Here is a 15,385-nt window from a genome sequence, read left to right as displayed (position 1 = left end):
TGTTTAAAAATTTCAGTCTAGTAATTAAAATCATAAGTATTTTTGTTAAAATTTATTAACTTGAAATTTTGATTAGTATATCTTAATATGACATGACATATGATTAACATAAAATAAATATGTTAAATTAAAATAAATAATTTTAAATTGAAAAATAAAAAAATTGAATTTTAACTTTTTAAAATAAAGAAATCAATACAAATCCATAACATATTTAACCTAATAATAGATTTCATATCCTATCTTTGACATCGGTAGAGCACACCAGTAATTATTTAATTTAATTCAAGTGAAAAATATAAATTTAATGACGATATTACCCCTTACCAAATTTTCCATTCCCATCCCAATAATGCCTCTCCCTGGGCATTTCCCTGAATAATTATTTTTTTCATATATTTCTCTAAATTATTTTATAATTTTTTTGAGTAGAATGTTTTATAACAATTTAATTTATCCTCTATATTTATTTGATTTCTTCCAAACTGGAATCTTGACACATTGGTCTTCTCCTCGGTGCATCTTTGTCTCTCACACCTGACATGGGAGCGATTTTTTTAAATTATTGATCACTACTCTTTCAAAATAACCAACGACTTTCTCTCTCTAGGGTTTCGAAGGGATACTTTCACAGATACATTTCTCTTCTCCTCCGTGTATCTTTGTCTCTCACACCCCTTTCTGTACCGTCCCTACAGCTTACAGAACAAGTTTCCGAGTTTATTGGATTCCGTAGGTGACGGAAAAAAGAGGACATCAGTTTATTTTAACCGCTTCAATGGCCTGTTTGATCTTCTTTTAGCTGTAATTTCACCGTAGATTACATGTTTCCGGTGAGTTTGAAGCTAATTTCGTGTTCCATTATTTATTTATTTATTTTGCTGGTCGACGGTTTCGTTTTTTCTGCCTGAAGGATGGCGTTATTTGCGTATAATTAATTTGTTGGTTAGGGTATTTCGAATTGTTTTCTTACTTCGCTCACCAGTTAGACGTAGTTTGTATTTAAAAAAAATTAAGCATGACGCAAATAAGAAAAAGAGAAGGGAGGAAAGTCTGAGAGAAAAGAGCAAAAGCTGTTAGGTAGGTTTTGTTCTTAATTTGACGAAGTAGCCATTGTATTTGTGTTTAGCATTATTGATTAGTGAATTTGTTTGCTCAAGAGTGTATAACTTTCACTTGTTTTCATTTTATTTACCTTTTGGTATAGGTTCAAAATTCATGGTGTTTGGTAGATGCTGAATGATTGCTAGTATGGACTTAAATGCTTCCCCATTACCTGAAGATGATGAAGAAATATATGAAAGACATATAGAACATTACTCCGTACCAGAAGAACACGTAGAATCTGCAGTTGAAATTTCAAGGAGGGTACGTCTGGAATTTTCTCTTCTGGCTTTCTTTTGCTTTCTATGTAAAGGATGCATTTAATTGCTCTTGATATGTATCTCTGATTGGAAATAATGCCTCCCTATTTATTTTCTCAATCCTGGTGAAATGATTTAGGCACTTCCTGAATGAATTTTTTTTCAGGCATTGAGGGATAGACGAGATAGGCTGTAGCTAAGACAAATATTATTGGATTCATGTGCATATGGTGTGTTGAAGTTGTCTGTGTTAATGTAGTTGATTGTCTGGGTAATAGCTACTTATTGGCAAGGTAACATGGATGACTGATAACACACTGAGGCATTATCTCTTGTATATTCATTATACTAGAAAGTGTTTTCTCTTGTGCAAGGCAATTGTTTAGATCTTCTTGTATTTAGCAGATTTGTGAGCAATTGTTCCTTGCATTTTTAAAAAATAGTTGTGTTCATAATTTTGATTGTTATTATACATGCACATTGAGGGATAGACGAGGTAGTGCTGTAGCTAAGACAAATGTTATTGGATTCATGTGCATATGATTTGTTGAAGTTTTCTGTGTTAATGTAGTTGATATTCTGGGTAATAGCTACTTATTGGCTAGGTAACATGGATGACTGATAACACACTGAGGCATTATATCTTGTATATTCATGATACTAGGAAACTTTTTCTCTTGTGCAAGGCAATTGTTTAGATCTTCTTATATTTAGCAGAGTTGTGAGCAATTGTTTCTTGCATTTATGAAAAATCAGTGTGTTCATATTATTATACATGCACATTTGCTTCCTTTTCTTTCTGCATCTTACACTTCTCCCATATGTTTTTCAAGTTGAGCACATCATGCTGTGTTGTATTTGTCTTACTATTGAAAAAGTTCATAATTGTTATTTCTGCGCATCACTGTTCATTCATGCATGGTAATGGAATATGCTTCTATTAGGAACGTGAGGAAAGACGGAAGAAGTTGAAAAGAGACCGATCAGATGATCACCCAGTACATGTCTCTCAGCCTCAAGTACTTGATCACTTTTATCAAAATAGGAATCCCAAGTTTTATGATAAAAGTAGACTCCCTCCTGGTAAGATCCTTGACATTGCGCAATAATTGCTCTATGTTTTCTTGTTATTGTCTATGTGAATAACATTGGTCTTCCATAACTTCGATTGCCATATACTGTCGTGTTTTTTATTGTGTTAGTTATGCCTCTGTATCTTTTATTTGTGTTTTTTTTTTTTTTAAAAAGAGATTGCTGTTAGCAATGGTTTTATGCGTCAACAAATTACTGAAATGGTATCTAACAATGTCAATGATCAAGATAACTGTTCAGTCTATTTGAATGGTTGTTTCAGGCTCTAAGAAACAACAAAAACTACATACATGGATTTTAACTTTTTACATGTTTCGTTTTTGTGTTCAAACTGACTATCTGAATTTATTTGAAATTTCACATTCATGTTGTTGCTTAAGTCATTGTCTTTTTTTTTTTTTTTTGCAGGTTGGTTGGATTGTCCTTCTGCTGGTCAGGAAATAGGTTGCATCATTCCTTCTAAGGTTCCGCTTGGTGAATCTTATAATGACTGCATTCCTCCTGGTAAAAGATACTCTTTTAAACAAGTGATTCATCAGCAAAGAGTTTTAGGAAGAAAGGTATATAGAAAGTGTTGCATTTCTTTTCTCATTTCAGAGCTAATACCTTGTTGATTTTCCCATCTAATTGAAAGTAGATTTCTTCTGTAATTGTCTTGACCCTGTAAACATCATGTCCAAATCCTTGTGGAATATTCTAGAAAACCTCAGATATGTTGGGTCATCTTAACCTTAGAATTAGACAATGCATATAGGGACTAAGGTCATTATACATGTAAGGTAATGGAATGGTTATAGATTTTGCTACTGTTTGTTCTAAGGCTTGAACCGGTGCGTTTCTGCATGTCAGACAAACTAGTTAGATATCATTTTCTGTTAGATTAGACCTGTGAAGTAAGATTTTTAATTGGAGAATAATTTTTATGTTACCTGTGATGTTCTGGTTTCAGCTTGGTTTAGTGATTGATTTGACAAACACATCTCGTTACTATCAAACGACAGACCTGAAGAAAGAAGGTATTAAGCATGTAAAGGTGAGCAGATAGTTATTGTTGTTTAATGTTTTTCTTATTGTTTTCTTTGCAGCTCTGGTTTTGATTTTCTGTTTTTGTTCTAGATTCAATGCAGGGGAAGAGATGCTGTACCTGATAACATGTCTGTTAATACTTTTGTTTATGAGGTAGATTTAGCTTTATACTTGTGCATCATTTCTAGAATCTCCAAGAGAATCTGCCTTTATCACTTCTTAAAATGTGATTCCTGGAATAGATTTAGTCCCAACTCCAATGCTGCATTTATCACATGATGACAGAAGTTGTGGTTGGTATTATATGTTTTCTTATCATCATGGCAAAGCCAACAAACTATCATGCTGTAATCTCAAACATAAATTAGACCTTATCTTATAATCAGTACTGTCTCCTTACTTCGTCTCATATTCATCTAATTCTAGTACATTTGATGATCTACAGAGGGCTTGCTCATTACAAAACATGAGCTAATTGTTCTTAATTTATTGCAACCATTTATGAAAAGTTTCATTTAATTTGTTTATCAGGTGTCACAATTCCTCCTACGTCAGAAATCAAAGAAATATATTCTTGTCCATTGCACACACGGGCATAATCGCACTGGATACATGATTGTTCACTATCTCATGCGATCACAATCAATGTCTGTTTCTCAGGTCAGTTATTTTTATATTTTATCTTTTTCAATATCATTTTGGTATTCATATTGGAGTAGTGTTTTTGTTTTGCCTTTTGTGCAGGCAATAAAATTTTTTTCTGAGGCACGTCCTCCTGGAATTTACAAACCTGACTATATTGATGCCTTGTATACATTTTATCATGAAAGACGGCCTGAAATGGTTATCTGCCCTCCAACTCCTGAGTGGAAGAGGTCTTCTGATCTTGATCTCAATGGTGAAGCAGTCCCAGATGATGATGATGATGGAAGTCCAATTGCATTACCTGTACAAAATTCCTTGCAGTATCTTTTATGTCTCATCTTTTTTGTGTATTATTAATTGTATTAGCAGGAATAAAAATGGAGTCTGGTATTTACAAAAGCTTTTTAATAACCTTTACTTTCTCCTGTTGGAAAAAGGTAAGGTTTTGTTTCGTTTTTGAAATATTTTCTAATTTTTTCAAAAATAGTTTTCATTTTTATTTTTGAAAATTGAAAATCATGTTTGGCAAATAAAATAAAATTTGTTTTCAATAACGAAAATATGAAAACATGTACGGTGCGCTATATATTTTATAATAGAAACAGGAAAAATAAAAAAGTTATTACATTTATATGGATTCAAACTAGGGTAAGAGATTTGATGTTAAAATTGTTGGAAAAAAATAATATTTATGCATTTAAATGTATTTGAGCCAGGGCCAAATTGTAATAAATTTAAAGTTAAAACCTTTTGTTTTCAATTTTATCAGTTTTACAAAACAATTTTAGTGAAAACAATGAAAACAACTTTTGTTGTTTTCTAATTTTACATATTCTTGTTTTCATTTCTCCAAAAATCATTTTCAAAATTTTCGACCAAACACGTTTTCTTTAGTATTTTCATTTTTCAAGAAAATGAAAACCAAAGTGGTCTCTACTTTTTGAAACCAAATGTAGCCTAAGATTTAACTTTTTAGCAAAGAACAATATACCCTTGCGAAAAATATCATGCATGGGGTTATCATCTTTGATCATATCAATAATCTTTGCTGGTGTTCAGCCATCCTTTTCTTCTTCTTCTTCTTTTTCTTCATGTAAATTGGACAAGTTACTCTGTTGTGTGTTATAGAAGTTATACGCATTGTATCAAGTTAAGCTATAGAGCTAAGATATTGCTAATTGATTCTAAGGCAAACTTGTCTATGTTTCTTCTAGTTTCGCATATGATGTTTCAGTTTTGCTCAAAATTCTGGAATTCCTGTTTATATTTGACATTTAATAAGCATTTGTCATTTCAGGAGAATCATGAAACGGATGTAGTGTTGACAAATGATGACATTTTGGGAGATGAAATACCTCAGGACCAGCTGCAATCACTGCGCTTATTCTGCTACCATACATTGAAGTTAAATGCTGGGGTATAACTTTGAAAGCCGATACATTTTCTTTCATATTTAGCTACTTATTCCCATTGTCTAGACTATGAGATTTGGGGACAGCAAGTTTTATTAAATTTGTGACAATTATAGCTTAGCTTTTTTATCCACTTCCTATTTCTTAATTGCTTCTTTGCTTTCTCTGTGATAATTATGTGGAGGACAATTAAGTGATGAGAGCACTTTGAACTTGAGAGAATGACTGTTGTAATGATAATATCTGAACAATTATAAGAACATTTTCTCTTAATGGTAACATTAAGATAACTTCTGTTCATAAAACCAAAAATTATTGAAAACTTGAGTACCTTTTTTTTTTCCCAATTAACTCCTTATTTTGCTTAATATGAGCTTTGACACGGTCATTTCTTGAAATCAGGTTAGAGGAAATGCGCAGTTTCCGGGATCGCATCCAGTTTCACTCAACAGGTCCTTAATATGTTTTGTTTTATTCTGTTTTCTTGGTTTAAGTGGTACATGTCTTTGTCACATGACTAGTTTACCTATATGCTGGTTTCTGTTTGTTCATTTTGTTGACACGGGCAAGTTATCTCTTGGATCTGTGATCAGGCTTTAAGCTCTTGCTCTCTCTTTTATTTTTTATTTTATCATGCAGGAGTTTCCTTGTTAAATTAGTAGAGTAAAGGTGCACTGAGATGTGCAAGAGGTTATGAAGCATAAGTATTTAAAAATTAGTTTAGGAATTTGGTGGTCGCCAGTTTGGTAGTTAGGTTTAATGCAGAGGACATTTATCGAGAATATGCATCTACATTTTAAATAACTTTTTTATGAAAATACTTTCATTTTCCTAAGGTCTTATGCTGACACGTTGTTATTTCTCTTTTTCCATTATTTCTGGGGATTTGCTTGGTCCTTGGTGATAATGGAAGTATTTATATCGTCCATTGTACATAAAAAATAATAGTGAATAAAGATAAGGTAAAGATATGTCTGAAGGTACGCCACTGGTTCGGAAAAGTTCCTGAAGCTTGCATGAAGAACTTACCATTGTAGAGAGTAGTTTTCTTTTACTTTTACTTTTACTTTTTGATCCTTTTGTGTATATGTTTTCTGCCAGAATCTTATATAAAATTAAGTTATCTATTTTGTGCTTGCAGGGACAACTTACAACTTTTAAGGCAACGATATTATTATGCCACTTGGAAAGCAGATGGAACACGATATATGATGTTGATAACTGTTGATGGATGTTACTTGATTGATAGGAGCTTTAATTTTCGAAGGGTTCAGATGAGGTTTCCATGCAGACACCCAACTGAAGTGTGTATAAGCATATCTTTTTTTCTTTCTTTCTAAGGAACATATTGGGAATTTAGTGTCTCTCCATTCATGATGTTATTAATTCGACACAACTTTCTCACCTGTAAGGGTATAGGGGATGGAACTCATCATTTCACATTGCTTGATGGCGAAATGGTAATTGATACCTTGCCAGACTCTCAGAAGCAAGAGAGAAGATATCTCATTTATGATATGATGGCACTTAACCATACGCCTATCATCGAGGTTGGTTGTGCTTATTTATTACAAGTTCTTTTTCTTAATTGTTTGTCCTCTTTAGCATAATACGAAATTAATGGTATTTTTCGAACCAGTTATATTTTTCGAAACAGTTATCTTATCATACTCTATTGTAGGCTTTTGGAGACTATATTTTGAACATCATGATTAGGCTTGTAGAAATGCTTTAATGATCTCAAGACTTATTTTTGTTTTGGATTTTGATCTCCCTAACCAAAATTTTCAGTAAGCATTATTTGATGTTGGTGGGAACCACTTGTCATCCATTTGGGGGAATGGAAGATAACAGTTAAGTTACTTAATGGTTGTAAAGTAATTTGTCAAAGGAGTTTGTGTTGGTTGCCGTTATTAGTTTCTGTTTGCTTCTTTTCTAGATTTTTTTTTGGTTTTAGTTTTGTAGATTCAAGAAGGGATTATTAGATGAAAAAGTGCCATTTAATTTTCAGAATCATGTTATATCTCCATTTTCTCTTGTGAAAAGAAAACCCATAAAACATATCTAGTAATCCTATAGTTTGAAATTGGTGCAGCGGCCTTTCTATGAGCGATGGAAAATGCTGGAGAAAGAAGTGATTGAGCCTCGAAATTATGAACGGCATAACATCTACCAAAGCAGGAATCCTTATTACCGTTATGACCTTGAACCCTTTAGGGTATGTATTGAGGAATATCGGTTTGTAATACATTGATCTATTTTTACCTCTGTGAGATGGCCTAAGATTTTGCTTAATCTTTTATCAGGTGCGGAGGAAAGATTTTTGGTTGCTCTCTACTGTAAATAAGGTTTTGAAGGAATTTATCCCCAAGCTCTCTCATGAGGCAGATGGCCTTATTTTTCAGGTGATTGAAGAGGATTATTGGATTAATCTCTAATTTTTCATCGCTTAACTCATACAATCATCCAATAGTTATCCTTTTCAGTTTCTTACTCTACATCCTGTTAATTCATGCATCTTTACACTGAAGTTTGGTTCAGTTTCATAGGCCTGCTCTATGGGAAAAGAATGTTATGCATTTAGCTGCACTTGGTTACTGATTTTATTTTATTATATATTTTTTCAGGGCTGGGATGATCCTTATGTACCTCGTACTCATGAAGGTCTTCTGAAGTGGAAATATGCTCGGCTGAACTCTGTTGATTTTCTATTTGAGGTTGTCTTTTCGTTTTCTTTTAATTGGTTTTTGTTGTTAAATTGGCTCTTTTTGGCTTTAAGAATTTGTTGATATTCTTCCTTAAACTGAAAGCTTTATGTCTTGACAGATTGGTAGTGACGATCGTGAACAGCTTTTTCTGTTTGAACGGGGGAGAAAGAAGTTGATGGAAGGGAATAAAGTTGAATTTAGAGGTTGCCGTGAAGTGATTGTGTTTATTCCCTTTTTTTTGTTTGTTTTATTTGAGATCAATAATATTGATTTTTATTTTTCTCACTTTTATGAATTACTTGCAGATGCTCCAGATCCCCCTTCTTCTTTCTCTGGGAAAATTATAGAGTGTTCTTGGGATCCTGATGAACATGTGTGGGTCTATATGCGGATCAGGACAGATAAGTCGACTCCCAATGATATCAATACTTTTAGGAAGGTCGGACTCATTTGCTGATTTGACAATTAGTTAAATTCTTTCCTTATCTAATAGCAGAAAGTAAAAGCTATTTGCTTATGCAAGAACAGGTTATGCGAAGTATCAGGGATAACATCACAGAGGAAATCTTATTAAATGAGATAAATGAGATTATTCAGTTGTCCATGTATGCTGATAGAATAAGGATTGACAGCAAGGCACGCATGCATGCAAATGCAGTGCGACGCAGGTAACCGAACAGCATGCTGGCTGGTGTGTAGTTGATTTGATTGAGGTATTGGATGCTTGGGTGTGCCTTTGATTGCATGCGTGGTCCAAGTTTCTGTTGGTTGCAACTTGAGAGTTATGTGCATACCTAAGCTGGTGAGGGCATCATGTAATTAGCTATCTCTGCTGTTAGTCTTGTAGGGTGAGTTGTATGATCCAGGGTGGTACATTAGTTGAATAGTTGGGCCACATTCAGGTTGGAAACTATTTTTCTTACAGTCGTTCAGATGAAGAGGATTAGAATTAGGGTAACCAATGTATATTAGTGTATTTCTTTTTCTAGTTTCTCCCCTGTACTGGTGATCCCTTGAGTAATATTAGAAGTAATCATTTTCCTGTCTTCTGTGACTATTTTGCTGGGTTTTAAGTGATACTCTGAGTTGGGCCGAGTGGTAGTAATTGAAAAGAAGTTGATGAGCCGTTAGAAGGTAACTAAACTTGGCTATTCGTTTGGTTAGGTGGGAATTTACGTTTTGAATAACACGTACTTTGGACAAAATCAACTCAATAAGTGTAAATGGCGATTCTGTTAACATATGCTATTTTCACTCTTACTGGTACGGTGCCAAACAAATGAAATAACAACTGCCACAATCAATCACCTTAATTTATTTTCTAATTGAAATGCGATTGATCTTAAAAATTCTCTTTATATCCAAAATAAATTTTTTTAGGGGAATTGAATCAAATCACTTGTTTTTAATTCATTGAACCATCGATTAAACAATAAATAAAAACTAACCAGTTGGATTCACCCCATTCAATCCCTACAACCGGGTTTATAATATTTTCTATCATCTCCTTTTCCCATTTCCAAATTTTCTTTCATCTGCAAAATAATACTCAAATAATTACGCAATTTTTTTTTATTCTTTTCCCTCCAAAATTTCTGTACTGAAAACCATCAGACAGTATGATATCCTTCGACATTAGGGTCGTTTGGTTTCTTTTCCTTTTGATTACTCGCTGGGGTTTCACTCATGGCCAGGACTCCAAAAATAAATTCCGTGAACGAAGGGCCACGGACGACGAACTTGGTTATCCCGAAATGTATGTTAGTTTCTACCTTCGTCGATCTTAATATTCTTTTTTTTTCGGATTTGTCAATTGGATTCAATCAGAGGAGAGGAGCTGTTGTTATAAGAAAATTTATCGTGTTTGAATGTGTAGGGATGAAGATGCCTTGTTGAACACACAATGCCCCAGAAATTTAGAACTTAGATGGCAAACAGAGGTCAGCTCTAGCATTTTTGCTACTCCGTTGATCACCGATATCAATAGGTGAAGTTTTACTCTTCCTTTAAATTTCACGTTTTTTTTTATTGCGTGGTGATCTTTTGATGTACTAAAATTTTTCTTTTCATTTCATTTTCCGAAATCTACTGATTTTATAGTAAATTAATCTTTTGTCATGATTTAGTTGACTCGATTGTGTAATTCTTAGTGACGGGAAGCTTGATATAGTGGTTCCCGCATTTGTTCACTACCTAGAAGTTCTAGAAGGTTCTGACGGCGACAAAATGCCGGGTACTAATCCTTTGTTTTCTTCTGCTCATGTTCGTAAGATAAACTTGTTTATTTAGTTATGCCATCTGTAGTAATTTGATTAAAGTTGATGTGTTTGAATTTTCAATAATATGGCAGGTTGGCCTGCTTTTCACCAGTCAACCGTGCATTCTAGTCCTCTCTTGTTTGATATTGATAATGATGGTGTCACAGAAATTGCTCTGGCTACCTACAATGGCGAAGTACTTTTTTTCAGGTTATTTAATTGCTCACTATCTAAAATGCTCCTTTCCTAAGTTGCTAGAGGAACTCGTGGTGGTGATGTTTGCATACTAATTTCTCCAAGTTTCTTACTTTTAGGATTTCAGGCTACATTATGACTGATAAATTGTCAGTACCTCGTAGAAAAGTTCGTAAAGATTGGTATGTGGGATTGCATCCTGATCCAGCGGACCGTTCTCATCCAGATGTTCATGATGATTTACTTTTGGAGGAGGCTTCTAAAATGAATGCAATGAGCCGTATGCTATTCCAAGTTTCAATAATTTATATCCCTCTTACTTCTAATTTTGTACTAGTTTCTATGAAAGCTCCCTTGCCCTCTACCACATAATGGTAGTTTGCTGGCCATAAACTGGCACAAAGCATACAGCACATTTCATCGAGGGATTATATTGTTGTGTGTTTATACTTTGGAGCATTTTCTTATAATGAATCACACCAATCACATCAAAACATCTTGGTTATCCTTGCAGAAATAAATGGAAATGTACCTGAATCTAACCTTACGGGTTTCGTACCAACAGAAAGTCACTCTAGCAAGGATAACTTATCAAATGCAGAGAATGGAAACAAAGTAAATGTAAGTCTAAAAGACAATACAATCAAGCTGCCAACTGGTTACGGTAATTCTTCTTTAAACCCTGAAGCAGTGGGAAGCACTGAAGGACATAATGGAACAAGTCCTCAGAGACGACTTCTAGAAGATAACAACTCAAAAGGTTCCCAGGAAGGTAGTTCTGATTCAAAAGAGAATGTTCAGGAAGCTACTGTGGAAAATGAACAAGGGTTAGAAGCAGATGCAGATTCATCTTTTGAGTTATTCCGTGATACTGAGGAGTTGGGCGATGAGTATACTTATGATTATGATGATTATATTGATGAATCTATGTGGGGAGATGAAGAGTGGACTGAAGGACAACATGAGAAAAGGGAGGATTATGTGAATATTGACTCACACATCTTGTCTACTCCAGTGAGTTTAAATTTCAATTAGACAAAGCGTTTCTTTCTAGTGGAGGACTTTGTTGCCAGACAGAAGTAATAACTATTAAAGTCAAACATTTTGCTCTCTTATTGTCAATAGGTCATAGCAGACATTGATAAGGATGGGGTGTCAGAAATGATTGTTGCTGTTTCCTACTTCTTTGACCATGAGTAAGTTCTCTCCTTTGCCTTTCAGTCTTACTTGGTAATCTAGGTTCTCTCAAGTGCCACTTGAAGTTCATTTAAGGGAAATTATAGCTTCCCCCCGCTTTTATTTTCCTGTCCATTTCACATTTAACCTTTTTCAATAAGTTTTAAGTTAATTTGTTTTCATGGAAGTAGGGTTGCTTTACAGTTGAAGCTGAAAAACAGACATTATATGTTAGGTATTATGACAACCCAAAGCATATGAAGGAACTTGGAGGTATTGACATTGGAAAATACGTTGCTTGTGGAATTGTGGTATTCAATCTTTATACAAGGCAGGTTAAGTGGACAAGAGACTTAGATTTGAGTACAGATACTGCCAACTTCCTAGCACATATATATTCTTCTCCCAACGTTGTTGATTTGGATGGTGATGGAAACTTGGACATCCTTGTTGGAACTTCATTTGGCTTGTTTTATATATTGGATCACCATGGTAATCCCTTTAGACTGATATTATCCTTTTGACCCCTTTTCCTGTATATCGAGTTTATATTTGTGTTATATGAGTCTGCCATACTTCACAACGTAGCTTGATACATGATTTTGATTTTGCCTCGATTATGTGGGTTTTATATCTGAAAGTATTGGAAATGCCCTTAAGTGGTTTGTCATTCTTGCTTCCATTCCATTCTGAACTTTCTGAAGATTTTCTCATCAGGCCAGTTGTTTTTTTCGGTATCTTACATTATTGTTTTTTCCAATTTGAACTGACTTTAAATTATAAGGAACTTCCTCGATTCTTTTAACCAATTACCCAACTCAATAATTCATTTCATTCACAGGAAATATCAGGAAAAAGTTCCCTCTTGAAATGGCGGAAATCCAAAGTGTTGTAATTGCAGCTGATATCAATGATGATGGCAAGATCGAGCTAGTCACAACAGATACACATGGAAATGTTGCTGCATGGACTGCACAAGGGGAAGAAATTTGGGAAACTCATGTAAAGAGTCTGGTTCCCCAGGTGAGTTGTGGCCTCCTTTCTGTAGTTTTGCCTATACATGGACTGTACGATCCTTTATTAGGTAGCCAGTTTCGAATATGCATTTATAATTTGATGTTCTGCCAGTGCCCTTTTCTCTTTTCTTTGCATATAAATTCATTATTTCGCTTCTTCTTCTTTTTTGTTCATTTCATTGTTTCATTATTACTACTATCAAATATAGATTATACAATTGAGTAAAGGAAAATGATATGTTAATTGGTCTCTATGATACCCTTTTGAAGTACTTTGTTATCGTTTTATCTGAATATCATCTCATTCTTGCAGGGTCCTGCTGTTGGTGATGTTGATGGAGATGGCCACACAGATCTTGTAGTTCCCACGCTCTCAGGGAATATTTTTGTTCTAAGCGGAAAGGATGGTTCCATTGTTCATCCTTATCCATATAGAACTCATGGGCGAGTGATGAATCAAATTCTTCTAGTTGACTTGAGTAAACGAGGGGAGATAAGCAAGGGACTCACTATTGTTACAACATCCTTTGATGGTTATTTATACCTGATAGATGGACCTACATCGTGTGCTGATGTTGTAGACATTGGTGAAACTTCGTAAGTTATTTGTTATTATGTTCTATGATTCCATATCTTTCCCAATGCTTTTCCAGGTTTCTTTATCTTATGTTTGGACCATTTCTCGGCAGGTATAGCATGGTGTTAGCAGACAATGTTGACGGTGGTGATGATCTAGATCTTATTGTTACAACTATGAACGGAAATGTGTTTTGCTTCTCAACCCCTTCCCCACATCATCCTCTCAAGGCGGGATATAACTGAACCTGTCATATAACCGAGTTCTTATGCATTTGCTAAAAAAATTAAGTATCAATTAATTCTAATTTGTTTCAGGCATGGAGATCACTTAACCAAGGAAGAAACAATGGTGCAAACCGGTACAACCGTGAGGGAATATATGTTACACATTCATCAAGAGCTTTCCGCGATGAGGAAGGCAAAAGCTTTTGGGTGGAGATTGAGATTGTGGATAAGCATAGATATCCATCAGGGTTCCAAGCACCTTACAATGTCACAGTAAGCCACCGTTTTGAGCACAAATTACAATTATTAAAGCAATTCAAATGTTCATTTCTTCTCATATTTTGGATATTATGCTGAAATAATGCAGACAACATTGTTAGTCCCTGGTAACTACCAAGGAGAAAGAAGGATAACGCAAAGGCAGATCTTTGAGCGTCCAGGAAAATATAAGATAAAACTTCCAACAGTAGCGGTGAGGACTACAGGGACTGTTATTGTGGAAATGGTGGACAGGAATGGACTCTATTTCTCTGATGACTTTTCCCTTACATTCCATTTGTATTATTATAAACTACTGAAGTGGCTTCTCGTCTTCCCAATGCTTGGTATGTTTGGTGTGCTTGTCATCCTTCGTCCGCAGGACGCCGTGCCTCTGCCATCATTCTCCCGAAACACTGACTTGTAACAACCGCAATTCAAGCTACGGTAGATGCATTTTAATTCTTAGATAGATCCAACTAAATTGGACAGCCAAGTTCCAATTGGTTTTCTGCTACTCTAAGAACTTGGCCTTTTCCAACGTTTTGTTTTGAGTTCTTCATAAAAGAGGTCGAAAATTGTAACATAGTCTGAGTTTTTGGGTTTTATTTATTTTTTAAATATTTTTATTTTGAAATTAGATAGGTCGTTCAATTTGGAATTCTGCTAAGAAAACAGGATTTTCAAGATTTTTTTTTTTGTATGATGAATACATGTCTTCTCTAAGACACAAACAGGTCCTTAGAAGTAAAATTTTATTAAGGTAGTGAATTAGTCTGCTCCGTGAAACTAATAAACGCTTATCATCAGTGCAATTTTGATGCCTAACTTACCTGATCGAAATACCATGTATGATATATAAAATCAGAAATTTCTGTCCCTACCTTTTTTCTCAATGTCAACTGTTTGAGGAGTCATTTAGTGCAAAGAAGCCAGAGTCAGATTTGATGGACTTGAAGTTAATGACTTAAAAGAAAGAAATCAAGCAAGTATGGACTTAAGGAATTCCGGCTTTGTAGATTTTGAATGGAATGGCCAAATGGATGTTTGAGCCTAAACTTGTAGATTGAATAAGAAGTCATATCTGAGAATTAATAAGATAATGGAAAAATGAAGTAAATAGAAATACAAAAAATGATAACATTAGCCTATAATCGAGTTCCAACTCCTGTAAAGGATTTCTAAAAATATCGATGATCGAACTTGAAACTTGAAGATTTGCAATTCTTTTAAAAACTTCAAACAAACAAGCTTAAAAAATACAGCAAGAGAAACATCTCTCAATACTCAAAGTAAAAAGAAAATTTCAACTTTATTCATCAAGCAAGATGGGTTGCCTAGATACACTTAACCATCTAACTGAAACTGCAATCAATTAAGCCTATAATCGAATTTAGCATTCAATTGAGCCATTGAAATATAATTTTTCAC

At 34.3% G+C, this 15,385-nt stretch overlaps 2 protein-coding genes across 4 annotated transcripts; both read left to right on the top strand.

The window, feature by feature from the left end:
* Window positions 1-417: 417 nt before the first annotated feature.
* On the top strand, window positions 418-9,293 carry LOC105780117 (uncharacterized). 3 transcript variants are annotated; one of them, XM_052629355.1, is made up of 18 exons: window positions 418-833; window positions 1,208-1,368; window positions 2,309-2,447; window positions 2,865-3,016; window positions 3,406-3,489; window positions 3,573-3,635; window positions 4,014-4,129; window positions 4,202-4,430; window positions 5,425-5,544; window positions 5,942-5,991; window positions 6,681-6,843; window positions 6,952-7,089; window positions 7,635-7,757; window positions 7,846-7,944; window positions 8,167-8,256; window positions 8,366-8,450; window positions 8,553-8,686; window positions 8,776-9,293. In XM_052629355.1, exons 2-18 carry the CDS (start codon window positions 1,240-1,242, stop codon window positions 8,917-8,919), a joined length of 2,058 nt encoding a protein of 685 aa, XP_052485315.1. In that variant the 5' UTR covers window positions 418-833; window positions 1,208-1,239; the 3' UTR covers window positions 8,920-9,293. The 3 variants fall into 3 exon arrangements, with proteins under 3 accessions (XP_052485315.1, XP_012459702.1, XP_052485316.1); XM_012604248.2 differs by having other exon boundaries at window positions 420-833; window positions 4,014-4,142; window positions 4,227-4,430; XM_052629356.1 differs by lacking the exons at window positions 418-833; window positions 1,208-1,368 and adding an exon at window positions 1,525-1,657 and having other exon boundaries at window positions 2,865-2,960.
* Window positions 9,294-9,431: 138 nt separating this feature from the next.
* Window positions 9,432-14,693, top strand: LOC105781039 (protein DEFECTIVE IN EXINE FORMATION 1). The gene is made up of 13 exons (XM_012605611.2): window positions 9,432-10,003; window positions 10,124-10,234; window positions 10,398-10,480; window positions 10,598-10,715; window positions 10,820-10,980; window positions 11,215-11,714; window positions 11,826-11,896; window positions 12,112-12,368; window positions 12,718-12,899; window positions 13,206-13,489; window positions 13,582-13,699; window positions 13,787-13,969; window positions 14,064-14,693. Exons 1-13 carry the CDS (start codon window positions 9,867-9,869, stop codon window positions 14,379-14,381), a joined length of 2,523 nt encoding a protein of 840 aa, XP_012461065.1. The 5' UTR covers window positions 9,432-9,866; the 3' UTR covers window positions 14,382-14,693.
* Window positions 14,694-15,385: the final 692 nt, after the last annotated feature.

Source organism: Gossypium raimondii, chromosome 4 (assembly GCF_025698545.1).
Source record: "Gossypium raimondii isolate GPD5lz chromosome 4, ASM2569854v1, whole genome shotgun sequence".
Classification (NCBI taxonomy): domain Eukaryota; kingdom Viridiplantae; phylum Streptophyta; class Magnoliopsida; order Malvales; family Malvaceae; genus Gossypium; species Gossypium raimondii.
The sequence above is the reverse complement of the archived record's forward strand: the minus strand, read 5'-3'. Positions and strand labels throughout refer to the sequence as shown.